Source organism: Cnephaeus nilssonii (genome assembly GCF_951640355.1).
Source record: "Cnephaeus nilssonii genome assembly, chromosome: 2".
NCBI lineage: Eukaryota > Metazoa > Chordata > Mammalia > Chiroptera > Vespertilionidae > Cnephaeus > Cnephaeus nilssonii.
The window spans coordinates 10,558,740-10,580,752 of NC_137073.1; the positions used below are offsets into that span (position 1 = coordinate 10,558,740).

The window sequence follows — 22,013 nt, forward strand, 5'->3', positions numbered from 1 at the left end:
TGGGAATAATTGTCCTCGCCTCACAGGGTTAAAAACATGCATACAAACGTGCTTAGCACAATGCCTGGCACAGAATAAATGCCCCAAACTCAGACTATTATCAAGATCAATTTGCCCCATGTTCTCCTAAAATTCAACCCCCTTTGAGTATGTCAGTATCCTTTTGAAGTTCCTAAATATATCATTGTATTTAAATATACATTTTCAACTAAGTAAAAGTCAATTGAGAAACTCTTTAGACAAACAGGCTATAGATTCCTTATAATGTTAAAAATTAAAGTAGAAATGGACACAGGATACAAAACAAGCTCACTGGTTAGGACATGCTGCAGATATGACCAGAACTTGGTAGACCTGTAACAGCAGATATGCTTAAGTGCCAAAATGGTGAGTGGGTGGAGACAGTACATGTGGATACAAAAATTCTCAGGAGGGGGGTAAACATGAGACAAATTGACACCTGTTTGTCTCCTGCCAAACGGTGAGGGAGGAGATGGGACTGCTGTCAGCTACCTCCTGGCGAGAAGAGCCTGGAAACATCTAGCCTTGGTGCAGAGAAAGCCGAGGCCCAGAAGGGACTTGTCCCAGTCGGTCCTCCACAAAGGCTGACCCTACAGCCAGGTTTTTGACCCCTTGACATTGTCCTGAGCCTAATCTTAAATCCCTCCTCCACCCCCAATTGTTCCCCTTTCCCCAGCTCTCTCTCCAGAGAGGCCCCCATCACCATCTCCAATGCTCAGTGACCCACCTTCCCACACCCCACCAGCCCAGTTACAAATGGTGATTTTCTGTTTATTGCTCAAAAACAAAAATCCAGAAGCAAAGGTGGAGAGAGACTGGGGGTTGAGTAGATGGCAGGAAGGGCATAGGGTCTTGTCCCAGCTCTCCCTTCATCCTTCTTCTGACCCTCCAAGCCCAGGGGCTAGGCTGGGGCCAGAGCGTCTGGGAAGGGCAGAGCCTTCATGGCCAGGGGAACAGCGGCGCTCTCGGGGGCAGTCCTCATGAGGTACCCTGGGCTGGAACTGTAGTGGAACTGGGTTCCCATGCCAGGATCCAAAAGCCAGGGGGGTGGGGCAGGCCCCTTATTTGGCAACTGAGAAGAGGTTTTGGGTGACAGGATGCTGGTTTATTTACTGTAGGGTCCCCAGGGCCAACAAAGCCCCCTTGTGGGACCAGGAGGCTATTTACACAACAGGAAGGAAAGGAGCCGGAGACCAGGGCCTGCACTCCTCCCTGCCAAGAATGAGGAGGGGAGGGACGTCTTGGGTCCTGCAGCCTTAGTCTTGGGGTTCAGATGGAAACTTCGTACTCCCGTGTATCCTGGAGACAGAGAGATGGGATCAGTTGCTAGAGTGGGATGGTGGTGGAGGAGGCAGCAACATGGGAGTATGAACACAGGGAAGGGGAAAGAACCTGGACTTTTAAGGTAACATCATTGGTGGTTTGGGGGCCATAGGATGGAAATGGATGTGTTTGGTTCATCCTACAGCATATTAAAAGCACATAAGTATCTGAATTTCTGGACTGTCTGGAACAATCTGGCAATTGGGCCTGTTTCCACTATGGACTAGATGGGGCACAAATTCTCCAATTAGCCAAAGTCCTCACCACTTCCTATTGTTCACACCCGACTTGCTTTGTTCATTGACATGGCCTTTGTAGGCAGCTGAGTTTGAAATGCCCAAGACAGATATTACAGAGGTCGTGAGAGAAGGTTATGGAGTCCTGGGGGAGCTGGGAGATGTGGCACTCCAGGGGCAGGGAAAGGGCTCACCCCAGCTTCATACAGTGGATTGCTGAAATCCGACTCCACAGTGATGGGGCTGTAGGAATGGGAGCCCGAGAAGCCGAAGAGGGATTTTCCTTGCAGCCTGGGAAGGGAGGAGATGGAGAGGCTTATGGAGGGGTGAGCCCCCCAACCCCACCTCACCCACCAGGCAGGCAGGATGTCCGCCCCGGCCACAGCTCCCTCAATGGTACTTACTTGGTGTAGTATATGTAAACGCCACAGCCGAGGACAATGACCAAGCCTAGGGGCAGCAGGATGGCCAAGGCGAGGTTCCCGCCCTCCAGCTGTCTTGATGGGTCTGTGGTCTGGGTCACTGGTGGGAGGAGGAGAGGTCACTGAGCTGTTGCTGGGCCGAGCCCTGGGCTCTCCCAGCCTCCTGCCCTGGGCCCTGAACCCTGGGCCTCACCCCTCCGGGGCCTGGCCTCTTGCCCCCAGCCTCTGCCTTGCCCTCCCGACTCAGCCAGGCCTGGGTCTCCACCTGTGCCCTCACTGACCTTCCAGTTTTCGGTTGTCCTGGAGCTCCTCATAGGCCACTGCAGGGAGAGGAGGGGGAGGGGACGGGGTCTGAGCCAGGGAGGGAAGGAGGCTGGGTAGAGGGCGGGAGCCCAGTGGGGCTGGGCTGGACAGCTTGGTTCTCTGCCCGATGCTTAACCTAAGCTTTGTCTTTCTCTTGGTGGGGGAGGGGGAGGGGGAGTCAGGGCAGGGCCTTCTTCCTCGCCCTGCAGGCCCTTAAAGCTCCGGGTTCCTAACCCTGGGCGGTCTAAGCCATCCAGGTCTGTAGAATTTCCAAAAATAGGGAAACTGAGACCTTTCTAGAGGACAAGAGACTTCCAAACCAAAGCCCATTTTACTACATCCCTTAGGATAATGTCATGACGGTGACTTCCCCAGGACTCCCGGATGAGAGCCCACGGGAGGTGAACGGGGAGCTCAGCAGGGTTACCATTGGTCTCAAACTTGCTACCTGACTTTCTCAGCCCTGTCACTCCCCAAACACTGCTATGTCCCCTCCTGCCCGGCCTGCCCAGGCACCTTTGCAGAGTGGGGGTTGGCTGGTCCACTGTGAGGGGTGGCCGGGCACACAGGTGATGGTGACCTCGCCGATGAGCTCGAAGCCCTCATAGCAGAAAAAGCGCAGGGACTCGCCCGCCTGGTAGTGATGCTTGTACAGTGTCTGATAGCCATTCTCTGGCACCCCGGGGTTCAGGCATGGCTCGTACTTCACTGCAGGGGACACGTCAGTCACATGCCAGTTGCACTGCTGAGCAAGCCACCCAGCCATCCTTCCCAGGTGTCCCAGACTCACAGGCGCACTTGGGGACCCGGTCACTCCATTTGGGTGTGCCTGTGTCCCGGCTGTAGCAGGTGAGGACGGCTGCTCCCTCGAGGCTGTACCCCGGCAGACAGCGGTACTGGACGTGGGAGCCAACAGGGAAGCCAGCGTCCGAGGTGGTACGGTGCCCGTTGGTGATCTCACCAGGGTCAGCACAAGTCATGACTGTTGGCAAGAGGGCAAAGTCAAGGGGAGCTAGTGCCTTCAAAGACCTCCCAGAAGCTTAGGGCTAGGAGATGCCCGAACCCCCTACTTCCCACTATTTCCTCAGAATGAAGGGAGCAGTAGTTGGAAAAACTTATAATTCAATGCATTTTATATTTCTGGTTTCTTCGGGAACACAGTGATTGGGGCAACCTAGGCCCCATCCTAGGATACCATTTTAAATATTTAACCACTGTACTGAGCATAGCAGCTAAGTCCCCGCAGTGTCAGCCCTGCATGGCAGCTCATCGACAGAACAGCAGCTGCCCTCCTGCTCCTCCGCCTCAGCATTCCCAGCCCACTCCCTGCTCACGAACAGTGCCTGCCTGGCCCCTGCGGGTGTTGAGTTTACAACCTTGTGGAAGAGTCATAATCACAGCCATTTCTTATATACAGACTTGGGCTAAATGTTTACAAACATGATATATACTCTGGTTAATTTAAAAAACAAAACCAGGAAAAAACCTCACCCTGGCCTGTGTTTCTCAGAGGTTAGAGCGTTGGCCCCAGGACCAGAGGTTCTCGGGTTCGATTCACTTCCCAGCTGGGGCAAGTGTGGGAGGCAACTGGTCAATATGTCTCTTACATCAATATTTCTCTCCCCCACCCCCCTTCCACTGTCTCTGAAAAATTAATGGAAAAATATCCTCCAGTCAGGATTCAACAACAACCACCAAAACTTGATATATACTCTGATGATCCTGAGAGGTCAATATCACTGTCATTTGCCGTGGGGCCCAGGGCTCAGGGCAGTCAAATGATCAGCCCACAGTCACTCAGGGAATGGCAGAGCTGGAACCACTCAGGGGCACTGCTGTGGAGCACTGGGCTGAAATGCAGAGATTTGGGTCTCAGCTCAGCTTCGGCTCAATGTGCCTCTTTGGGCAGATTCCCTCTGGAGCCCGGAGCAGCTGGGCTGGGCCTACCCACTCTGGACCCTGCCTCCATCCTTTTCTGCCCTGTCCCTGTCCTGTCTGGGTTCTAGCCTGGACATCCTGTGAATCCTCCCAGATAGGGGAAGCTGTGGCAACTGGATTGTGTCCAATCCAAATCTGTCCTCCTGAAACTTATGCTCATGGCCCTCCCCCCCCCCCCCAGTGCCCCCAAGGGCCAGGTAGGAGACCTACAATCCTTATCCTCATAACAGGCTGCCCCAACTGGGAGAAAGTGACACAATGCCACCCCTTTTTGCTCTTCTAAAAGATAAAAACTCCCAGCTCCTTTATTTATTTATTTTTAAAGTGTGTTTTTAAAAATATATATGTTTTAATTGATTTTTTTAAAGAGAGAGGAAGGGAGAGGGAGAGAGATGGAAACATCAATCAGGTGCCCCCTGCATGCCCCGTACTGGGGATCAAGTCCACAACCCAGGCATGTGCCCTGACCAGGAATCAAACAGGTGACCTCTCGGTTCATGGAACAATGCTCAACCAACTGAGCCACACCAGCCTGGCTCCCAGCTCCTTTAAATATCACCTCTTCTGTGAAATGTCCTGCCTCTTCCCTGGGACAAATAACCACCCCCTTCCCCACAGCCCTCTTCATACTTACACAGCTATTACTTACTGTCACATGCACCAGGCACTGTGAGAAAACTTCATTTGCTCTTCACAACCCCCTATTCCTACTTCACCGGTGAGAAGCCAAGGCTCAGAGATGTTAAGTACTTGTGGTTACCACTCTGTAATCTCCTGAGTTGTTTAACTAGCTGTCCCTCTCTCAGACTGTGAACTCCATCAGGGTAGGGAGGGACCCCAACCTCTCTGTGTAAACCCCAACCCAAATCCAGCATGGGGCTTCAATGACTGCCTAGGTCCTAGCAAAGTGACTCCCTGTAATGTCAAAGGTTGGGGACTGAGACACTGGCGCAGGACCTAGAGCAGGAAGAGTGCAACCAAGCCCTGAGGGGGCGGGTCAGGGAGGGTAGAAAGATGAGGCAGGACCCAGAGGAAACGGGGTCAGAGAGCAGAGCAGTGCCAGAGAGCGGGATGCAGCCCCAGAGGATGAGATTGAGGTCCAGAGGGCACAGTTTCGGGCACCGAGAAGCAAATGAGTGGAACCCAAAGGGCAAAGGGCGAAGCCTGAAAAAGATCCCGGCCTCAGGACCCAGAGAGAAGGGACGGAACCTGGACAGGATAGGGGTGGGGACAGAGGACGGAGGCGGGGCGCAGAGGGAAGTGGGCGGGGCCCAAGCGGAGCCGGGAGAGGACGGGCGGTGCCGCGCTCACTCTTTTGGCAGGCCGGCGGGGCTGCGCTCCAGGACAGGTCCCACTGGCAGGTGAGGATGTCGGAGCCCAGCAGCTCATAGCCGGGCTCGCACTGGTAAGTGAGCACCGTGCCCCGGATCAGGTCCCCGTGGGAGGCCGTCCTCCAGCCCCACTCCGGAGGCGGCAGCTCAGGGCACGTGTCGTTCCTGGGCACCTCTGCAGGGTAGAGACAGCGAGTTCAGAGGCTGCCCTGCCCCTCAGGGCACCCGCCCAGCCTCCTGGGCTCGCTCCTGCTGGATCCCCGCCCATCTTGGGACCCCAGACCTCGGTACCTTTGAAGTGCAACACGAAACCCTGGCCCAGGCCCGGGTTTGGGGGCCCGGGCGGTGCCTGGAACTGCAGCGTGAGATCGGGCCCAGAGGAGAGGAGGCGCCGGCGCGGTTGAGGTCCCCGCAGCTGGGCCAGGACTCGGGCGCTGGGACCGTCCCCGTCGAACAGCGTCAGCATGTCCCCTTCGCGCACATTCAAGCTGCAGGGCGTAGGACCACATATGGAGGCTGGACTACGATCCCATCCATCTGGCCCCTCCTCAGTTTGGGCCAATTATGGCTTCTCCGCGCTACTCTCCAGGTTCCACTGCTGCTGTGGCTCCTCGTGCTCTTGATCATCCCGCCCAACTCTAGGCCCCGCCTGCTGACCGGCTTTTGGCCACGGCCACTTCCGGTTCTGTCCAGTCCCGTTAACTACCTCATATCAAGTCAGCTCACTGCATTCTCCCCACACCCACTTTAGTTCTGTTGGTGCTGCAACAACTTGGGCCTAGGTCCCTGGAGATCTGCTCCGGGGTGGCCTCAGAAACAGCCCCAGGGAGAGATACCAGACCAGATGCCCTTTTTCACAGTAGCCCCGGAGGAAGGCCCATTTACCCCATTTACCTGTCCAAGACTGGCTAACCAGTGATTTGTACCCAGGTCTACCTGTCAACCCACACCCCCGTCAGGAACCGTTAGTCTCCTCATTCATCAGACCATACATTCACCCAAGCCTGTGTAGACGCAGGATCTAGCCAGGCTGGGGTGCAGGCTAGTGTGTTGTTATACCACAGTTTGCTGAGCCCACACCCATCGCATCCTCTGCAGCACCCAAACATACATCTCAACTTGGAGCAAGATGCGCTTCTCTTCCTGGACGTGTAGGCCCCACACGCAGTCCTGGCCGGGGCTATAGCTCTGGGGCCAGTCTGGAGAGAGGACCACACCACCTGGCTCGGACAGCTCCCCTCCGCACATGGCTAGGGTAGAAAGGGTGTCAAATTCAGGACCCAGGTGGGCATGCAGTCTCCATTTCACCACAATCCTCACCACTCCCAACTGTATGCTCCAGACCGCCTCACAGGTTTCCTGCTACCTGTATTTTCTTGCCACCCCCTAGTCCTGCTGTATCCAATCCCCAGCCCTGCTCTTAATTACCCCTGCCCACTCTCCACCCAGTCCACCACTTAGCCCAATTCCACTTCTAGCTGTTGGAGACATTTGGGTTGTGACTCCTGAATTCTGTAACAAGCCCACTAATTGTTTAGTTATGAAAACTAAGTCTCTGAAAGGGACAGAGATTACCCAAGGCCTGCGTTTATTAGGTTTGGATATGCAGGTGTCCGTGAATGGCCTTCCTAGGATTCCCAGCTCAGGGGGTAGTCTGTAGACTGAAGGTCTTACTGGGGATATGGAAGGCTCACCCTTACAGGCTGGCTCAGAGTCATTCCAGTGGGGTTCTGTGGGATCCACACATTCGATGGCATTGGGGGGACCAGGGGGCTCCAAGGCATATCCTGGGAGGCATGAGAAGGTAGCCAGCGCCCCTGGGCGGTACTCAGGGTCTGTGGTGGTGACATTGCCATGTGCCAGGAAGGGGGCGAAGCAGCGATCTTCCTCAAAGGCTAAGGAAGAGTCAATCACACAAATTAAGCATTAGGACAGGCCTCAAGCGGTCTCAAATGGGGACTGGGGCTGAATTCAAGTGTTGTTTGGCCACTCAATAGAATGCCTTTGGACTTAGCTTTCACTCTCCAGTTTCCCTAAAACCCCAACCCTCCTCCTTTGTACATTTATGTCACCTCTCGGCCTCTGGAGGGAAGTCCCTGGGCTAGTCAAATCCTAGCCACCATTCTACAGATGAGGAAACTAAGGTCCACAGACAAAAACACCACTTGCCCAAGGTCACACAGTAGGGCAGTGGCAGTACCAAGTCTGAAACCCAGGTTGCTTGATTACCAGCCAGAAACACTTGCCTCTGGCAATTGCAAAGGAGGCGGGTGAGGAGCAGGCCTTAGGAACACTGGCTCATGCAGGTGTGTTCTCTTCTCAAAAATAACGGTTGGATTCTGATAATCCCTGATTATCCATGCTGGGGCTGGAACCCAAAAGTGCAGCTAACACAAAAGCTATGTTTTGACTTTGGACTAAGTCAGCAAAAACGAACACTTGTAGAACATTGTTGCTTTTCCCCACCTGATTATACCTTGGCTGCAAAACTCTGTGAGCTCAGATTTAGATGCCTATGGTACAGAACAGGAATCTGAGCTCATGAATCAGCAGTGGCCCACAACTGTGGAGGCTGGCCTCTCACCTAGGCATTCTCTTTGCACGCTCAGAATATAACATGCAATTTATTTTGTAGATTCACTGTTTATTTCACTGTTACTTAACCCTATAAGGTATCATGGCCAAATCCTACACATCCATTAGGGCCCAGAGCCAATTCCATTTCTCTTTTGATTCATTTCATTTCATTTCTGAGCATTTCACTTTCTTTGTCTCTCTCCTGCTACTATTTGCACAAATCCTCTGCTACAGCCACACTGAAATTCTGTTTCAAGAAGAGGGGAAGGTGCAGGGGTTAGGGTCCGGGGTGGGTGTGGGGGACAGTTACCTTCAAACCGGAGGCTTAGCAGCAGGGGATTGGCAGGTGTCTCTGAGAGCAGCTCCACATAGAGGGACTGGGCGTCACTGATGAGGCCCCGCTCAGGGACATCATCCATGTCAGAGTCATAGATCACCGGGGACAGGGGACTGCCCCCTGAGCGCACCATCAACCTGGAGTGGAGAGAGGGTGGCCAGGAGCTCAGTTTCCCCTCAGAAGCTGCTTCATCTCTTACCTGCTCTTCCTATTTTCTTATAAGTACCGCGCGCTAACCGACTGCGCCACTGGAGCGCCTTACTTATTTTCATAGCTATTGTTTTCAAACATTAATTATATGCCATGTACTTAGCTAAGCCTTTACATATTTTATCATGGTTAATGCTCACAGGAAACCTTGAGTCGGATACTATTATTATTATCTCTCATTTTATAGATGAGGAAATTGAGGCCCGGAAAGATTAAGTACCTGCCTAACGTCACATAGCAACTTCTGGGCAGAGCTGGGATACCAGTTTGTTAGATAAATAATATGATGCTGATGACCATGGCAAACACATATCTGGTGCTTACTGTGTGCTGGGCACCATTCTAAGCACATTACATATCTTAATGCATTTATCCTCACAGAAAACTTGAGAGAGAGGTACTAGTATCTCCATTCTGCCAAGGAGGAAACCGGCACAGAGAGGTTAAGAGATTCATCTAAGTTTCCACAGCTTTACTGTCTAAGAAAAATGACTAACCTGTGTTTGACACAGATCCCAACGAGGATCCACCCAAGGTCTGTCCGTCTCCCACTGCAGCCTCCCTATTTCCCTGAGGTGGGGACTCTGACCCAAGACCCAGACCCTTACCGGTCATTGTCCTCATCTAGCGAGACCCTCTCAAAATGCAGGTGCAGCCGGCGTCCCTCAGCTGCTTCAATGACCCAACGGCAGGTGAGGTTGGGCCCTGCAGCTCCCCCGGGCTCAGGTGACACGATACGGCCCAGTGTAGCATTGTGGATGGTGCCACCACAGGATGCTGTGGGCAGAGGAGGGGCAGGTTAAGGTGATTTGCCCTCCCATCTTCAGAGCTATTGCATCCACACCTTTGCCTGGGACCTGGCCTCAGCATGGCCTCTGCCCTACACGCCCACCCTAGAGAACAGGACCTTTTCCAGGGTATTGCCCAGGTAGGCACCCAGACCTGGAATAAGAAAACCCAGAGTGAGCCCTGGCCTGTTTGGCTCAGTGGATAGAGTGTCGGCCTGCGGACTGAGGGGTCCCAGGTTTGATTCTGGCCAAGGGTACATGCCTGGGTTGTGGGCTTGATCCCCAGTGGGGGGTGTGCAGGGGGCAGCCGATCAATGATTCTCATCATTGATGTTTCTGTCTCTTTCTCTCCCTCTCCCTTCCTCTCTGAAATCAATAAAGAAAAATATTTAAAAAGAAAACCCAGAGTGAACAGCCCCAGGATAGTGATTCCACCAAAATGAAGATTCCCCAGATGTGGACATGCTGGGATGGGCAACCATGGGGAATCCCCCTAATTTAAGTCCTCAGATGGAAAATCTTGAAGTTGGGATCCTCAGGATGAAGACTCTTCAGGATAGAGACCCTCCCACAGTTTGAGACTCCACCCTCCCACCCCAAGAATGGTTTCTTCTAGGATGAGGAGTCTCCAAAAGAAGGGACCTCGAGAATGGTAACTCCCAATATGGAAACCTTCCAGGTGGGACATTCCCAGATGGAGATCCCCCAACCAACGATGGAGACTCCAAGGATAGAGACCTCAGTGTAAAGGGCTCCAGGTGGAGGCCCCAGGATAGCAACTCTTCAGAGTCCAAACCCCTTCAAGACGGATATTCCCCAAAGATGGAGACCCCCAAGATAGGACCCTTCCAGTGGGGTTCCTAGGACAGAAGCCCCCACCTATTGTGGCAGGAGACTCACCCATGCAACTGGGGGGTTCACCGCTCCAGGCTGGCCGGGTGCCATTGAGGCAGGTGAGGGTCTCTTCACCATGCAGCTGGTAGCCTGAATCACAGTGGAAGGTGGCCGTGCCCCCAGGATGCAGGTCTGTCACACTCACATCACCATGGGCCGGCCGGGAAGGGAAGCCGCAGCTCAGAAGGTAGGCTGGAGCAGGAGAGCAGGGGGAAGGGGGCTTCATTTTCCCATGTCACCCTCCCAGTGCCCAGTACTTCCACCCCTCTCTCCAAGACCCCCTGGGGGCACAAAATGGCTTCCTATTGGAGTCCTCACATGGGCACACTGTCTCATGAAGCGCTCATTTCAACATCTCTCATCTCCTCTAATCTTTACAATTTACTCACTTTGGCCTTCACTTTATAGATAACGTACCTGAGACTCAAAGAAATTCTGGATCCCAGAATTCTTTTGCTATGTGACCCCAGGCAAATTGATTGACCACTCTGAACCCCATCCAGCTCTAATAATAACAAATAATATATTTGCAGAGCTTGTTCCCCTTCCAAAGTGAGTTCACACAGTGCTTCTGAGGTAGTCAGAGAAACACTGTGGCCTATTTTCCAGATGCAGCCAATGAGGATTCAAGTTATTAAGTGCGTTGGAGCATTTTCTCCCCTCCACACACACAGTGGACTTTCACTGAGGTACACAATGGTATTATGCCCTCAGCTTTCACCCAGAGGAACCAAATGAAACTCCTCTAGAAGCTTTGACTATTTTACCATTAAAGGCCTTAATACTCACTGCTCCCTAAATGAATCTCCCAGTGTAAGTGAAGTGTTAGGGAAAGCTTTGCTTTCATTAAAGAACTGTTTTGTCTTTTCCTTTCTTATTGTGAGAATTATGTAATCTCTCTCTCTCTCTCTCTCTCTCTCTCTCTCTCTCTCTCTCTCTCTTTCTCTCTCCCTCTTTGCACTGGCCGCTAGGAAGCTCAGAACCAGATTATGGCTTATCCCTGGCAATAAAGGCTTGTCCACATTCTATTTTCTCAACTTTAATAAACATTACCTGGTACCAATTTTTTCTTACTTATTCTATTTAATTTTATTGCTTGAATTCTTTTTTGAAAGCCTCCTGAAATTCTTGTAGAATCATATGAGATAAAACAAAGAAATAAAAAGTGACTTGGTAGCAAATTATGGACTCTGAACTTGATCTTGACAGAGCTCTGTGTGTCTGTTTCAGACCAGGCAGAGCTCATTGAGAAGAGCTTCTTGGAAGAAATACATCAAAGCTGTGTCTTGTAAGAGGGGAAGACTACAATTAGTAGAGGGCTTAGGAGATACCAGCTTGCCTAGGCCTTTGCTTTTTCTGACTCTCTAGCCCTCAGTGATTCTGTAAGAGACCTGGTCTCTCCCTATATTACAAATTCAACAAGTAGTTCCTTGGTGGGGTCCTGAGGAGAAAGAGATGAAAAGACTCAGGCCTTGCTCTTTGGGAATCTACAGACTACTGAGATAGACACACATGAAAACAACTTTCTAGGAAACATTGATTTGAATAAATGTTAGCCTCTGTAATGGCTCTCCAGGACCAACAGAATCGAGTCTCAGTACTTTATCTATCTATCTATCTATCTATCTATTTATTTATTTATTTATTTGTTGTTTTTTAGGTCTCAGTACTTTAGATTGACATTCAAGCCCCACAGCAGGGTCCTGCCCAGCACATCCACCTCCAATTCTCATCACCTACGGCCCGTGTATCCTACATAGTGTAGGTTGTGACTCCTTATGGTCTCACCTCCATGTTTTTTTACACCATTTCCCCTACCTGCAAGGCCCTCTCTGGCTTTTTCTAATCTTTCAAGGAATAACTGATGTACCATCTCTTTCAGGGAGGCTTCCTGACCCTTTCTCTCCCCAGTAGAGTTGGTTGCTCTCTTGCCTATACACAGTCCCACACATATCTATATATATATAAAAGCCTAATATGCAAAGTGTTCCCTTGGGAGTTTGATTGCTTGCTATGACCACCAGGGGATGGTATGGAATGAAAGAAGGCCCTGGCCGAGCAGCCAGCAGCCGCTAGGGACCCTACCCATGCACGAATTTCATGCACTGGGCCTCTAGTAAGTTTATAATCACATTAACCACTGACTACTGCCATGAAGAGACTGAACCAAGCCTTATTTATTTTGTTTTCTAAAAGCCTGGCCTAGGAGAAACCAAGATGGCAGCATAGGTAAACACCTAAACTGCTGCCTCGCACAACAATTTCAAAACTACAACTAAAAGACAAAACAGACATCATCCAGAACCACAGAAAGGCTGGCTGAGTGGAAATTCTACAACTAGAAGGGAAGAGAAAAGCACACTGAGACTCAGAGGAGCTGCAGAAGGCAGAGTTACCAAGGCGTGTGCGTGGAGAGAGCTAGAAACTGAGTACGTGGCTGGCTTTCTCAACCGGGAGGGAGACAAAAGCTGCTGACGGCTCTGAACTCCAGTTCTGGGTGAGACTCTGGGGACCCAGACTCATTTGGGGAGAAACTGGACTGTCTGGCAGCGGGCAAAACTCGAGGGCGGCTTTCTCTCAGAGGTGCTTGCAGCGATTACCGAGGGACACTGAGACCCAGGGGACTCTTAGGGAAGGGCTGATGGGAAGCCATTGCTGTCTGCTCTGCCCTGAGACTCCGCCCCATCCAAGCTGAGCACAAAGGCTTTTGCAAGTCTTGTCTCATAAGTGTGTCTCCAGCACAGAAGTTCTCCCAGCGTAGACACAGCTGATCCTCACAGCCAATTGGCCTGGAGGTCAATTCCTCCCAGTGATACCAACAACAATCAAGGCTTAACTACAACAAGACTGTGCACACAGCCCACAAAGGGGTGCAGCAAGAGTGTCCACCTCAGGTAACTGGGGAGGCTGAGCCACTGGCCCTATAGGACACCTAGCACAAAAAGCCACTCTGTCAACTCAGGGAAGCAGCCAAAATGTGGAGACAAAGAAACAGGTCACAAATGAAATAAATGGAGGAAAGCAAACGACTGGATATAGAGTTCAAAACCACAGTTATAAGGTTTTTCAAGAATTTTCTAGAAAAGGCTGATAAATTTAGCGAGACCCTCAAGGATATGAAAAAGGACCAACTAGAAATTAATCATACACTGACTGGAATAATGAATAATATACAGAGACCCAACAGCAGACTAGACGATCACAAGAATCAAGTCAAAGATTTGAAATACAAAGAAGCAAAAAACACTCAACCAGAAAAGCAAAAAGAATCCAAAAATATGAAGATAGTGTAAGGAGCCTCTGGGACAACTTCAAGCGTACCAACATTCGAATTATGGGGGTGCCAGAAGAAGAGAGAGAGCAAGATATTGAAAACCTATTTGAAGAAATAATGACAGAAAACTTCCCCCACCTGGTGAAAGAAATAGACTTACAAGTCCAGGAAGTGCACAGAACCCCAAACAAAAGGAATCCAAAGAGGACCACACCAAGACACATCATAATTAAAATGCCAAGAGCAGCCGAAACCGGTTTGGCTCAGTGGATAGAGCGTCGGTCTGCGGACTGAAAGGTCCCAGGTTCGATTCCGGTCAAGGGCATGTACATTGGTTGCGGGCACATCCCCGGTGGGGGGTCGATGTTTCTCTCTCATCGATGTTTCTAGCTCTCTGTCCCTCTCCCTTCCTCTCTGTAAAAAATCAATAAAATATATTTTAAAAAAATAAAAATAATAAAATAAAATAAAATAAAATGCCAAGAGCAAAAGACAAAGAGAGAATCTTAAAAGCAGCAAGAGAAAACAGTTAGTTACCTACAAGGGAGCACCCATACGATTGTCAGCTGATTTCTCAACAGAAACTATGCAGGCCAGACAGCAGTGGTAAGAAATATTCAAAGTGATGAATAACAAGGACCTACAACCAAGATTACTCTAGCCAGCAAAGATAGCATTCAGAATTGAAGGTCAGATAAAGAGTTTCACAGATAAGAAAAAGCTAAAGGAGTTCATCACTGCCAAACCAGTATTATATGAAATGCTGAAAGGTATTCTTTAGGAAGAGGAAGAAGAAGAAAAAGGTAAAAATAAAAATTATGAACAACAAATACATATCTATCAACAAGTGAATCTAAAAATCAAGTGAATAAAAAATCTGATGAACAGAATAAACTGGTGAATATAATAGAATCAGGGGCATAGAAAGGAAGTGGACTGACAATTCTCGGGGGGGGAAAGAGGTGTGGGTGGTGCGGGAAGAGACTGGACAAAAATCGTACACCTATGGATGAGGACAGTGGGGGGAGGGTAAGGGCAGAGGGTGGGGTGGGAACCGGGTGGAGGGGAGCTATGGGGGGAAAAAAGAGGAACAACTGTAATAATCTGAACAATAAAGATATATTATAAAAAAAAAAAAAAAAAAGCCTGGCCTAACTGATCAATTGGTGCAGCCAAGCAGCAATGTGACAAGCAGCAATGTGACAAAGAGCACTGGTTTTGGAGACAGGCAGATCTGAGTTCCAGGTTTAGCTCCATAACTTATTAGCTGTATGACCTTCAGCAGGCAACTTCGCCTCTAAGGCCTCTAACCTATAAATGGCAATAATAATCCCTATCAGTAAGGATTGGCCTTTAAGTGAAACAAACAAACAAACATGCAAAGCAGCCAGCATATAAAAAGTGCTCAGAAAATGTTAATCACCTGCCTCTCACCAGCCAAAATTAATGAACGACTGGGAGTCAAGGACTTGGAATTCTGACTCTGCAATGAATTTGCAGGTGACTGAGCAAACCACATAACCTGAGTTGACAATGGCCACCCCCAGGGTTGCTGTGGGAAGCAAATGAAACAATAGTTGTTGGGCTTGGGGTGAGGGGTGATGGAGACTTTGGTCTGTCAGAGAAGCTAATGAGGCCACGCTGGACCAGAGGCCCCAGCTAGGACACATTTGGAAGGGCTTAAACAGGGTTTTGGTCCCAAAGGTGCCTGGAGAAGCTGTAAAGCAGGGAAGACAGAGATAGGTAAAGAAGGCCAATTTATGAAATAACCCTGCTTCCCCAAATGTTCTACTTAGCCTAGAGTCCTATTTTCAATGCCCCAGAGAAGTGGCTGCTTAAAGGAGGCAGCAGGGGGACATTCTGTGATACTGAAGTCCAACCCTCTGCCCTAGGCCCTCAAGGCATGCTCTTGCTCCCCAACAACTGTATATGGCCCTGACTACCAATTTTATGTCCCTCAGTTCACTGGTCTCTCCACGAATAGGTCTGGCGCTGGGTGCCTCCACCTTGCACATATGAGTCCCTGGAGCAGTCCCCAGTGGAAGCCTCAGGAAAGGCTGGAGAGGGTATGGAAGTGGGGATGTAAGTTGTGTGTGTGCCCTGGGAAAGGGATATGGGGTCAGCAAAGCTAACAAAGGGGCAGGCAAGGCCATGAGGTGATGTGAAAGGGACATTGACTCAACCCAGTTTCCTTGTCTCTGAGGAGCACAGGAAGGCTTTTTTGAGAGGCAGCAGTGTGTGGAATGGGACAGTGGCTGGGCCCTTTGCACACATGTACACATGTATGCTAGGACATATACTTGCATTGTGGGAAGGTTCCCCATACACACAGGCGAGTGTGGATATACACGTGTGTAGGTTGTCTGTGGGGAGATGCTCATGAATGCAGTCATGCACAAATATATTCCCCTTCCCTGCCCCAGAAGCAAGCAGGATCTTTCTAGGTCTCAAATCTGAGGCTGTCACTATCCTGCTTTAAATACTTCAAAATATCCACCCCGCCTCCCTTGCTGGAAGAGTCTGAACTCCTCACTGATGCTGATAAGAGCATGATCCCAATCCAACCTACCTCCTGGTTTGGTATCTTAGCTTATTCCTCCCCCTCCCCTCTCTGTGCTTGTACTGTAATAGCAATGACTGGCATTTTTAGCTCTCACTGTGTACCAGCTGCTATTTTAAGCACTTGGCATGTATTAACTCATTTGATCATCTTAACAATACCACAAGGTAAGTATTATAATTCCCATTTTTCAGATGAGGGAATGAAAAGTTAAGTAACTTGTCCTAGATCACAAAGCTATGACAATTCTATCTTTCATGATGACTTCTTTCAACTCTTCAAGGGGCTCACATTTTCTCTCCTCTCTGGGTCTTGGAGAGTGCTTTTCCATCCATCTTGACATCTGCTTTCCTTCCTCTTTTGCTCCCTCCTACCCTTTCCCTAGCTAACTAATCTCTTAGGTCTCAGCTTAATCTTCATCTCCTCCAAGAAGGTGTCCCAATATTCCACAGGAGAAATTTAGGTCCCTTTGATATTTGCTCCTTCTGCCTGTATTCCACCATAGGGATAAGGGTCCTTAGCTCACTGAATTATAATCATCCTGATTACTTGTCCATCTTCCTACCTAGATTCTGAGTTCCTTGAAGTCAGATTTACATGTGGCTTCTTCATTCCTCTCCCCAAGGCTAACACAGGGCCAGTATGAAGTGGGAACTAGCTAAGCATTTGCTGAGTGAATGGATGAGCTGTCACTGGGATGCATGCACACTCAGACATAGGTCTGTGTGTGAAATAACTATGCACAGGTCTCCTCTGAGAGTTCTGCCCCCAGAGTGCTAGTCAGGAGGAAAAGTCCCCGACATTGCCCTGTGCGTGGAAGTCTCCTAGGGATGTCCTTGTGCCAGTGTGGCCCCTGCCCTTCCACCAGCACCCTGGACTCTTACCCTGATAATGGATCCTGAAGCCACCGCCCCTGGGGACTCGAGGACTCTGGAAGTGCAGGAGCAGCCGGTTGGTTGGGCTCCGAAGGACCTGTCCTTCTCCCAGCATTGAGGAGTTGGCCAGGAGTCGGGGGGCCAGGCCTGGGGCTCCCCCACCAGCCAACACCAAGAGTTCTTCCTCCCGAGACAGGTTCAGCGTCTGCACCTACAGAAGCCAGACCCAGACTCACCAGGGTAAGTCAACCCGAGTGGAAAACCCCAGAAGTCCCCCCCCCCCCCGCCCGGCTTGCTTTCCTTTTCCCTGTATGTGGCAGCCCAAACACCACAGTGACATTGGCCAAGCTGTAGAACTCCAGGTGTCTTCCTGACCATCAGAAAGCAGGCCCATTTGTGTCAGGAAACAGGTTCTCTGGCTCTTAGGTCAAATCTGTGTACACCCTAGGACCCAAAGGAAAGGGTTCGGAGGTTTCACAATTATATGCTTGCATCCACTTACCTGGATCTCAATGCCATAGCCAGGGTAGACATGGATGCTGTATGTACAGTTCAGGGGTCCCAAGGTGCGGCTGGTGCTGCTCCCTAAATCTGGAGACTCAATATGCCCTTCACCTTCGGAGATGTTGTTATTACATAAAACTGAAAAGATATAAGTGGCTGGAGTTGAACAAATCCCTGTGTTTTTGCCCTCCCAGTCATGCAACTCTGGGGGCCCCCATCTCTCTTCTCCCTCGCACTCCTTGTCATCTTTATTCAAAGATCCTCTCCCCCCGTGCCCAGAATTCCCTTCCCCCAACTGTAACATGGATAAAACATAGAAAGGTACATGGTATGGGTATATATTATTAAGCAGAAACTCTTCTTCTGTCTGTACCCAGATCCCTTCCTGCACACCTTCCCTGCAGCCTCTCTCCTATTCATATCCTCCTCCACTTGAACACTACTCCATTTCCTTTCAATCGCCTCACCTGGGCTGGTCACTGTGGTGGTGACAGTTGTTGTGGTGATGATGGTGGTCGTGGTCTCCTCCTCTCCTCCCTCAGGCCCAAGGGGCGGGCCTGGGGAGGCGGGGCCAGAAAGGGGTGGGGCTGTAGTTCCTGGGGGCGGGGTCAGCAGCTCCGGCGCGGTGGGGCCTGTCCCCCTACCCTCCTTAGGGGTTACGGCTGTTGTCAGAGGCCCTGTCCCTGGCTCAGTGGCCCGTGGCAGGGAGGGTGCTGCAAGAGTCTGGCCGGCTGGAGGGGTGGCTAGCGTGGGGTCTGGATCAGATCCTGGGACAGTGCAAGGGAAGTCAGGGCACAGGAAGAGCAAATTGGTGGGTCTTGAGGGGGGCACAGAGCTGAGGGAAACTCGGGGTTCCCCACTGAACCCAAAAGACCTCCCCCACAAGGTGCAGACCCTCCACTTCTATTTTCCTCCCCCCAATTCCCCACCTCCTCCCAAGGCTTCTACAGCCTGACAGCTTCTCCCCTTTTTCTTCCACTGCTCCCATCTGGACCAGGTCCTTCCACTCTGATGGTCTCCTTGAGCCTCTCTCTCTGCCTCCCCATTCAGATCTGGTTCCTCTCCTAGCTACCGCTTTCTCTTTTCTCTGTCTTGCTCTCTCTGGAACTCTTTTTATTTCTCTGATTAGTATTCTTATCACTCTCTGATTTTATGATTCTAGGTTTACTAATCTCTGTATTTCTCTTTCTCTTTTTGTGTCTTTCTCCCACCATTTTTCTGATTCTGGTTCTCTGATTTTCCATCTGTCTTTTTCTGATTATCTGTTTTTCTATCTCTTGACCATTCTATTTCTCTGTCTTTGCTCAGTTTTGTCTCTCTCTAACCATCGCCCTCTATCTCCCTCTGAATTTTAATGGGTTGGTTCCCCAATTCCTTTAGTGAATGTCTCTCCCTCTGCCTCTGTGCTACTCTTGCCACTCTGGGAGCCTCACCTGGCAGGTAGCCCATCTCTGGGCCCCTCCTCAGCAGGGCCCCATGGAGCAGCTCAGCCAAGGCCTCGGAGGCTACCGTGGGGGTCTCGCTTCCAGGCTCCAGCAGTGCCTCCTCCTCTTTCACGGGCAGACCTGAGAGATGAAGCTGTATGAGCCTTCCCACTGCCCACACTCCTCGACTCACCAGAAAGATCTTTTCTGGAGTTATTCCTCCCTCCTCAGCTGGGCCTGCAGGAGCTCACAGTGTCCCAGGCTGAGCTGAGAGCTAAGATGGAAGGAGAGGCTCCCAGGTGCCCCTCACAATCTTCCACCTTCTTCTCCATGTTTCCCCCCAGGCTGTGTGGGCCTTCAGTGAGCACCTTGGCTCCAATGAACCCTGGACATGCCAGCAGGGTGGAGAAGGGGGGATGGTGCTGCCTTCATTTTCACCTCAGTGGTCTCCTGGTCTCCTGGTCTCCTGGTCTGACAGCACCTCCCAGCCCTTGCTTCCGCAGTACCCAGCTTTCTCTCTGGATTTCTATCTCTGCAGTGTAGTGTACATTCATTCTCTCTCTCTCTCTCTCTCTCTCTCTCTCTCTCTCTCTCTCCTTTCTCTGTGGTCTCTCCCTGGTCTCGCTGAGGGGCAGAGTGGGGGACTGAAAATCTGGTTTCCGAGCAGTGCCTCTGCTCATCTGTCTTTGTCCATACATCCAAGAACAGTTGTGTGTGCAGTGCCTGGCATCCCTCCCAGCATCTCCATCTCCTACTCAGGTACTCTGCGTGTTCTGCCGCCTCCACAGACAGCCCCCCAACTTTCCCAGCCCTCCTTCCTGTATGTAACCCTTGAGATGCTGCTAAAAGCTACCCTCACTCATTTCCCCACCTCTTCTATAGCGGGGTTAGGGGCTCCAGGTACAAACTAGAAAGCCCTGGTTAGTCCCTTTTCATCAGCTGTGTCCCTCTCCTGCCTCAGGGGCTTTGGAAGACCAGGGGGTTCCGAGAAAGGAGGGTAAAGGCCCCCCCCTGGGGGCTTTCATGGGCCCACCCCCACGATCCCATGTCCTTACCCTGAATCCAGGGGCAGCTCAGCAGAATTAGGAGCAGCAGCTGGGGAGGCGGTTGATGCTGGGCCTTGGGAGTCCCCATGGCGACTCACACTGATTTCTCTTCTCTGCGCCTCTCTTAAATAATCTAGCTGTCACCTTTCTTCTGTCTCTATCTTTCCTTTTATTTTTTTTTCTTCCTGGCAATTAGCAAGGAAGACAATTTCTCTACCCCTTGGGATGGAGGGGCAGAATTGGGCTGGGGGGTCGCCTGGAGCCCAAGCCTCTGCCCAATCTCCTCTGTTCTCTGCTCCGGGATCTGAGGGAGAGGGGGCGCGGCTCCGGCTGCAGGGGGTGGAGCCGAGAGGGCCGAAGGACCGGGCGCCCTGGGTTACCCTCCTGCTCTGGCGCCTGGGTCCACCAGGCTGGCTGGATCCCAAAGTGTGATCCAGCTGGGGAAAGGCAAGACAGCGTGTGAGGGGCCTGGGGTGGGGTCGAGGATCTACTGGAAGCTCTAGAGGGGCTTGGCGGGGAGGAGAGGGGGTTGCGGAACCTAGAGAGCCGAAAGCTCGGGCACTAGAGCTGCGGGAGGGAGAAGCTGAGAAAGGTGTCGAGTCCACGTCAGATCCTGGGGACGGGCGAAGGGAGGGGCCTGGGATTTATTGGGGGGCGGGAGGGAGGAGGAAGTGCAGATGGAGGAAGGAGGGACCATATGAGCCAGGACCGTAATCCTCACTCCCGCGGCCCCTAGGGGAGGCAAGGGAAACTCTGTGGTTCCAGCAATAATTATGGACCCCTCTCCCTATTACAGCAACATCTGGAATCTGAATCTCCTCTTCCCAGGGTGCCGAGGGGCGGCAAAGCTGCTCAGTTCCCAATATGCCCCCAACCCTTATCCAGACCCTCACCCCATGGACTTCCCCTTCCTTTCTACAGAAGCTCATGTGCAATGGGCTTTCCCCTCCCTCCTCTAGGAGAATGGCAAGTTTCCGCACTTGTGAGAACCCTAAGGGGTAACAAGGCTGGTTTTTCTTGGAGAGGAGAGACCCTTCATCTTACCATACAACATGCAACATGAGCCCGGCCAGCTGGCAGGGGCTTCAACTTTGATTTTTTATTTCTGGCCTCTCACACAACGCCTCTGAAGCGTTTTTTCAGCACCACCAGAGCGCGGACAGCTCTCCCGGCCGCGCCTGAGTGGGCCCCGCCCCCAGAGCCGTGGGCGATAGGCTGAAGCCGCCTTCACTATCAATCAGGCTGCCCCCTGGGGCTGGCTCCAGTGAAAGCAAAAGGGGAGGCGGAGTCACAGGCAGATGGGTCCAGGGTTCTGCAGACCCAAGGACAGGCCACAGCGTCCTGTCCGCAGTCCGAGTGCTCGCCCCACCCCTTGGTTTGTCCCGCCCCTGGTCCCGCCCCTTCTTTACGCATTGCGGGGTGGCTGGAGGTTGGCAACTTGCCCCAGGCGCCGCACGTGGCGCCCCTTCGGGGTCCGGGGAGGGGGAAATCCGGCGACGACCCCCTTCCCCCTCCCCGCTGGCTGAGTTGCCGCTGCCACTGGGTAGGGGCTGGGGTAACTAAGCTGAGCAGACTGCTGTAGGGAGGAATGACGTCAGGATGTGTGAGAGCCAAGGAAGGAGCGACTAGGGGAGAGAAAGCGAGAGCGAGCGAGAGCGAGAGGGAGAGAACCCGCCGGCCGAGCGGAATGAGATTAGAGGGCTGTAGGAGAGAGAGGGTGGAGCGAGGAGAGCAGCCACTGCGGAGGACGACTGGTTGCAGGTTCCGGTCCCCAGGGCTGCGGGTCCAGCTGGGGTAGGAACTGCTGTCCAGGGAAGCTAGAAGGAAAGGGGCGGAGAGTGGGGGTGGAGGGAGGAGAGGAGGAAGGAGAGGGGGACACGGAAGGTGGGGAGAGGAGAGGTGGAGGGTGAGAGAGGAAAGTGCCGGAAGGAGAAAGGAGAGGTAAGAGAG

At 51.7% G+C, this 22,013-nt stretch overlaps 1 protein-coding gene and 1 long non-coding RNA gene across 11 annotated transcripts; one reads left to right on the forward strand and one right to left on the reverse strand.

Moving 5' to 3' along the window:
• Nucleotides 1–859: 859 nt before the first annotated feature.
• SEZ6L2 (seizure related 6 homolog like 2) lies at nucleotides 860–20,151 on the reverse strand (the record flags this gene model as incomplete). 10 transcript variants are annotated; one of them, XM_079800310.1, is made up of 18 exons in its annotated part: nucleotides 860–1,320; nucleotides 1,775–1,871; nucleotides 1,985–2,102; nucleotides 2,284–2,322; nucleotides 2,822–3,013; nucleotides 3,096–3,287; nucleotides 5,555–5,749; nucleotides 5,866–6,062; nucleotides 6,686–6,824; nucleotides 7,269–7,469; nucleotides 8,462–8,625; nucleotides 9,307–9,475; nucleotides 10,387–10,572; nucleotides 17,099–17,300; nucleotides 17,592–17,731; nucleotides 18,061–18,150; nucleotides 19,027–19,158; nucleotides 20,073–20,151. In XM_079800310.1, 18 exons carry the CDS (start codon nucleotides 20,149–20,151, stop codon nucleotides 1,291–1,293), a joined length of 2,562 nt encoding a protein of 853 aa, XP_079656436.1. In that variant the 3' UTR covers nucleotides 860–1,290. The 10 variants fall into 10 exon arrangements, with proteins under 10 accessions (XP_079656436.1, XP_079656433.1, XP_079656429.1 ...); XM_079800307.1 differs by having other exon boundaries at nucleotides 18,061–18,180; XM_079800303.1 differs by having other exon boundaries at nucleotides 18,061–18,360.
• LOC307116435 lies at nucleotides 5,525–14,165 on the forward strand. The gene is made up of 3 exons (XR_013815210.1): nucleotides 5,525–5,648; nucleotides 9,868–10,567; nucleotides 12,577–14,165. It is a non-coding gene; the product is annotated as an uncharacterized lncRNA (long non-coding RNA).
• Nucleotides 20,152–22,013: the final 1,862 nt, after the last annotated feature.